The sequence below is a fragment of the Chaetura pelagica genome, unplaced genomic scaffold (genome assembly GCF_000747805.2).
Source record: "Chaetura pelagica isolate M959 unplaced genomic scaffold, ChaPel_1.0 scaffold272, whole genome shotgun sequence".
Taxonomy (NCBI): Eukaryota; Metazoa; Chordata; class Aves; order Apodiformes; family Apodidae; genus Chaetura; species Chaetura pelagica.
This window is the reverse complement of record NW_009952445.1, coordinates 486,553-493,003: the sequence shown is the minus strand read 5'-3', so window position 1 is coordinate 493,003 and position 6,451 is coordinate 486,553. Positions and strand designations below refer to the sequence as shown.

At 47.3% G+C, this 6,451-nt stretch overlaps 2 protein-coding genes across 2 annotated transcripts in view; one reads left to right on the top strand and one right to left on the bottom strand.

Annotated features, from left to right (window-relative positions):
* Window positions 1–1,974: 1,974 nt before the first annotated feature.
* Window positions 1,975–2,631, bottom strand: STBD1 (starch binding domain 1). The gene has a single exon (XM_010008535.1). It carries the CDS (start codon window positions 2,629–2,631, stop codon window positions 1,975–1,977), a length of 657 nt encoding a protein of 218 aa, XP_010006837.1.
* SCARB2 (scavenger receptor class B, member 2) overlaps window positions 2,630–6,451 on the top strand; it is a 44,649-nt gene continuing 40,827 nt past the window's right edge. The window contains exon 1 of the mRNA XM_010008534.1: window positions 2,630–2,635. Coding sequence (XP_010006836.1) covers window positions 2,630–2,635 — 6 coding nt within the window. The remainder of the gene's footprint in view (window positions 2,636–6,451) is intronic.

Here is a 6,451-nt window from a genome sequence, read left to right as displayed (position 1 = left end):
TCATGTTAATACTTCCTTTTTCAACCCAGGACATACTATGTCCTGTTTTACTTCCTACCTGAATTTAAAAGGAAGTTAAGTCCCATATTAGTTTTCTGTTGAGAGAGCTGAGGATTAGTGTGTGGTCATGTGTATGTGCTGAAGATCACTGGAGTAGCATCGACCACCTGCTGAATTGCCAGCTCCATCCTCTCCCGCTTGAGTCAGCTGCCACAAATTATGCCACTTTCTTCCCAGACCTGCAGTACTTCCCATACAGAAGTAGTTACAGGGATAACTTTTCATCCTGGACAAGCAGTTAAAAAAAAGTCTGCAGTCAGTCTTGAGTTTAGCTCCCACACCCATTCCCTACCTTGTTCTCTGCTACAGAAGGTCTGGAAATGAAACTTACTCACCTGAATCTCTAGGTTGCTCAAGTAACTGACCCACAGACCACGTTGCTCTGTCATGGAGCATCAGCTGGGAGGGCCTTGTTTTACAGGAGACCATGAGAACTCCAACTTGCCAATGCAGTTGTTCAACTCCCTTACTCTCTCTCTCCCTCTTCACCCTCCCCTCAATGTACCCCAAGATTTTCTTTAGCTATTATCCACTCTCAGTGGATTAGTTTCATGGAACTGCTGGTACTGAAGCCTCAGTAACATTTCAGATGCTTGTTCTTCCTAGCAGCTCAAATACTGACCCACCAACTGGATGTCCATTAATCACCAGATGCTGGAGGCAAACCACTGAAGGTCACCTGTAATCCATTCTGGTTTACATATTCAGGCTGCTTTACCATGCAAAGCAGAAAAGAGTTACTGCAGCTTTTGAAGGAAATGTTCCAAACCAAAGTGCTAATTTATGCACTTGCAGATCTCCTGCAAAACTATACTCTACAGACCAGGTTCACTCCAGGGAAGCTGCCATCAAGTGTCTGTAACCAAAAATACAAGAAGCAGGCAAACAGAGCAGCTTTCTGTCATGTAAAAAAAATAAAAAAAATAAAAAAATAGGAACTGGTTGAAGCTGGAAGTACACAATCTGGCTTTATTAGAAGGCCACAACTTTGAATAAATTCTTGTTCAAAAGCCTATTCTTGAAAAAAACATAGAAGTTTAAGCTAAGTAGTGGCTATAATACTGTGGAATTGTTCCTAGGTAGGCAGAATATGCCACCTACCTCTTACACCAGAAGGAACCCCATTCCCATCACAGCAGTCCAGGTTTTTTTAAAACCTGCTCCCACCCTGACAAAGTAATTCATTAAGCCCAGACAGTCCCTGCTGCCCTTTGCTCTCCTTTAAGCAGGATGATCTGACTAAAAGGGACCTGCCTGCCAAGCCTTCCTTTGAGCTGAGGTGATTCCTGGGAGGTAGGGGGTAGAGAATGAAGCACTTGGGGGTTAAGCCTTTGTTACTCCAAGGAGTGCCAGCCACTTCTCAGGAGTTCTTTAGCACTAAGATTACAGGTCAAGTAACTCACTTCTATCAAAGTTATTAAAATGAGTCAGTTCACTGGTCAAGCTGTAACAGACTGTCAATCTGAAAGTGTTTATTGTTCACTTGATACATCACATAAGTTAAAACACTGAAGTTCCTACTACAGTGTAGGTAACCACACCCCCTAGAATGCTTCAGAAGCCCTAAGCGTCCGTACAAAGATGCATCCCACAGCTCCAGCTCAAAGCCACACAAACTCAAGTCCAGGGCCCAGACTTCCCTGGGGGGGCAGCTGCTTGGGAACACTGCTCATGCCTTCGGAGCCTACCTTGCACATCTCCAGAGCGCATCCAAAGTTGATTTTTCAGCTTGCCAAATGGTTTCCTCAAGGAGATGGCAAAGATCTGCTGCTCACACAGTTTAACCAGGTTTGATAGGGGATTTAGAGAGCTCTGCACTTGAAAAGGTCTTCTACTGAAGAATGGGTAAAGTTTAGGGGCTCTGAGAGTCATCTAAGCAAGTTTGCCATTTAATAAGTAGCTTCCAAATTGCTATTAATTGTGCCCCCACCACTGATGAACGATTTGATCTTCTTGTTCAGTCACTAGGGTCCTATTACTGCATTCTTCCCAACGTCTCACCTTCCCATTCTCCACCAAGATAAATTTCCACTCTACTTTGGTGTCTACTGGCAGCACAATGGCTGCAGACCAGAAGCCATCCTTGTCATATCTGAGAGGCACGTAGCTGTGCCACTGGCCCAGACACTCGTGGTCCCCAGTAACACCGAGCTGCTGAGCATCAGAGTGTGTGATGTAGTGGACACGGAAAGTCACGTGGATATTTTGAAACATGGGGGGCACAGCTGCAACCCTCTTTGCTTTGGAGTCCCCATCAGGGCAGTCTCCTTGTTCCCATTCCTTGCTGTCAGAGTCTTCCACACTGCCATGCTTGCCAGCCTCCTCCCAGGCCAGGTGCTCAGGAACAACTTCCCACTCCTCACGGTCCAAACCGCAGCTCTCAGCGCGCTGACCCGGCTGCTCTTCACTTCTGTCCTTAGAACCATCCTTGGAAGCTCCTGCCAGGTCCATCACACACCACCCATCGCTTGCCCGCCCCGCCTGGGGGCTGGGCTGGCCTCGCACATCAGCGGGATGCTCCGTGGCACCGGGGGGGCCCGGCTGCCCCGGGACCGGCTGCCCCGGGACCATGTGGGTAAATTCCAACTAAATGTCACAAGCTGGAACTGAACAATATGTAAACCACCAAAGCGCATGGATATAGGGAAGCAGGATCCTTGTAAGGACATTAATATAGGCATTGCTATTAAAAATACCTTTGATTGCCTACCCCAGGGAATGTGGGGGCTTTGTGGGGATGGAGTGGCCAGAAAGGCATTGCCTTTGAAATGGAAGGGGGAATGTGGAATAGGGTACCCCACCCCACAAGGGAATATATTTAACCATTCAGCTTTACAGGGAATCTTACGTACACCTTGGATAATAGTAAAAAGAGCAATGAATCCACTAGTAGAAAGGGGAACGGGTTTTCATAGCTTTGTTCAGTGGTTCCTTCCCTGGCTAGGAGTAAGCGATTTGGGAAAAGGCTCATGTATTACACCTGGTGGCCCAGGACAATACTTCTTGGGAATTTACAGGGGTATGGGAGAAACTTACTTCATAGCTTCCTAACTTTGCTTGGCTGAGACAACTGTTTATGGTGTTAGTGGGGCTATTAATTTTTGGGAACTCTAACCTGTGTACTGTTAAAATGTTCTCTCTGGTGCTCTCAGAGCACTGGAGATACCTATGGTAATTGGAAAGCATCACTTGCATCAAAAGTTGGAATCTAACAAATATTTTCAAAAGATGCTTGACAAAGAATCTATGTATTAGTGTAAAGTAAAAGAATTTACTAATTATATAGAAAAGGGGGGAACTGATCTGAGGAAAGCCAGATGGCCTCCCTTGGTAGAAAGGACTAACACATAAGGAGTAAACAGGAGGGCACTGCTCAGCATAGATAAGGCTTGGAATGCATAGATAAGGCCTGAAGTGTGAAGGAAGGGATTGTGTGGGAGGATGCTCCCACAGAAACTTGCAGAGAAGACAAGACCCTGGTGCAGACCCCAGAAAGGAATGCCAAGAGGTGAAAAGTGCACAGCGAGGAAGACATACGGCCTTCATCCCAAAGACCCCTGCCCACGACCACCAGAAGATACTGCGCAAGTGCAACAAGGAGGAGCTCGGGGGGCAACTATGCTAATGATTAATTGTAATAACCCCTCCCTATCCTCGGACACCTAATGTATATGCAGCAGTATAGATGAATATGTATTACTTTGTGGCATATAATGACCTTGCCAATAGTCCTAGGGTGTGCAGCTTGTGGAGGAGCGATCCCCCTGCACCCAGCGCTGAATAAACATACCTTCTTTATAACCTTATTGGTTCTAAAGTCGTGATTCCGCACGTCAGGGAAAACACCAAAAGTTGAAAGGTTCGGCTGCTTCACAGAACCGCAGCGCGTCAGAGGTGGGAAGGGACCGCGGAATCACAGAATCTCACCCCTTGGTTCTTGTGGCCCTTCCAACTCTAGGAGTTCTTGAAAAGCTCATGGAGCAGGGAGACCTCTGCCTGCTGAGAGCATTTGCAAAGCGTGTTAACAGGAATCACAGCATCCCAGGGGTTGGGAGGGACCTGGGAAGCTCCCCCAGCCCAGCCCCCCTGCCAGAGCAGGGGCACCCAGAGCACATCACACAGGATCCAGGGGGGTTTTTACTATCTCCAGCAAAGGAGTCTCCACAGCCTCTCTGGGCAGCCTGGCCCAGGGCTCTGTCACCCTCACAGCAAACAAGTTCTTCCTGAGATTCACACAGAACCTCCTGTGCTCCAGTTTGCACCCACTGCCCCTTGTCCTGTCACTGGGCATCACTGAAAAACGCTTCATCACTGAAAAAAAGATCATCGAGTCCAACCCCCCTGCCGGAGCAGGACCAGAAAACCTTCTCACCCCCCGGGCCCCCCGCTCGCCGCCGCTTTTCTGCCATCTCTGCCTGTTTTTCCCCCCTCCTTTGTCCTCGCCCTGTCCCTCCCGGCGGGGCCGCCGGGCCGGGGCCCGCGGGCGGGGGGGAAGCCGGCGGCGCCTGCCACAGGGAAGGGAGCTGAACGCAAAAAGCTGGGGACTGAATGCCTGAGTTTCTTGGCTGCTTCTGCACGAAGGAAAGCCCAGCAGCTGAGCCTGGTTGTACTTTTCAGGGGGGCACTGCTGACAATCCAGGCTTTCCCTCCTAGCCCGGAGAAGTGAGATGAAATCACTACTAATTTTGTAGCTTCTGCATCATACTGTAATGACTACAGTTGGATTTCTTAACGTTGTCCTGCTCTCCTGTCTTCCAAACTATGCTCGGGAGGCTTGGTTTGGACTGCCAGGGATTCCGAGTCCATTAGTGCAGAGGATATTTGATCTTTATTTTAATTTACCTCCATCTTAGTCCCCGATTTTCCTCTTGAAGTCATTATGTAAAATTTTTACTTCAAACATAAAAGGTTGTAACAGATAAATCTTACTAGGAAACCAAGAAACTTAATGACTTTGTATTTTGAATTGGGAATTCTGAAGCGACAAGCTGTAAAAATGTTTACTAGTGTAGAGTTTTAACAGCAAAGATTAACACCAGAGAAGGAGTCGGGGGAGGCAGTTCCATTCAGTTTCAACTGCTGCCTGATTTAAAACCCATCATCTGTACAAAGGGGTTGCCATTACATGATTTCTAAAGGCCGCTGATGAGCTTGTATCCCCTATCTCATTTAGAAAAGAGAATGGCTAAGTGGATGTCCCAGTAAATCTTTTTCCAGTGTGTGAACTTCTTAATCTCTCAGTGTCATTCAGAGCAGTGCTAGCTCAGCTTAACAGCACAGTAAATGTCACTCGAATTTATAGAAGCACAAGTGTGCAGTCTTCACAGGGAAGTTCCCTGCTTGACATGGTATATACTGGCCTGTGCAAATGCACAGAATTCATAATCTAAATATTTTTTCCTTTGCTTACCACAGTAGCTAAGGCACCTCCTCTGAAGGCCTCCTCCAACCGAGTGCTGAGCTTCTGCCAAAGTAAAACTATCTATTTTGGTGCTTTGGTGTGTGGGATGCACTCAGGCATCTGCTAAACATGCACTGCTCAGATCTTCTGCCCAATAATACACTGAAAGAGCTGAAAAGTCAGGACCCGCCTGAGCACTTTCTCAGTGACTGTGGTTTTGAGTGCACTCTCTTTTAGCACTGTTGATGCTTCAAGGTGTGGCTTAGCCTTGCTGCTTAAAACAGACACTTGACTGTAATGAGTTGTGAGAGCTACTGAAGGAGATGATGTTTTCTCAGCTTACTTATATTCCATTTTCCTAGCCTTCGAAACACAGACAGTCCCATGCTCTGTCTTCAGACACCACCTTGCTCAGCTGGGATTATCAGCTAGGACACCTACATACTACTGTTCTTGAGGTAGGATTTGTGTGCTGCATTTTACAATTCCTAGGCATCTTCCTGAAGCAGAGCAGACAAAAATCACTAGTTATTGTATCATTACACTAAGAGAGCACCCTTCTGCCAGCCCTCAGCACAGGTGAAGAGGTAGTTTTCTATTTCTTTTTTTAAAAAAAAACAGGGTTCTTGGACAATACCAAGGCTGAAATTCCTGAGGGTCTGATTGCCTGTGAAGTGTTAGAAGCAGAGATGCTGGGAAGAGAAGTGAGAAGAGTCAGGGCCCAAGAGCTCACGGGGTGCTGAGGACTGAGGTTCCTGTTCTGAAGCAGATGGCAACTTACCCCTTGGTTTTTGTGGCCCTTCCACTCTAGGAGTTCTTGAAAAGCTCATAGAGCAGGGAGACCTCTGCCTCCTAAGAGAATTTGCAAAGCATATTAACAGAAATCACTGAATCACAGAATCTCAGGGGTTGGAAGGGACCTGGAAAGCTCCCCCAGCCCACCCCCCCTGCCAGAGCAGGGGCACCCAGAGCACATCACACAGGAACTTG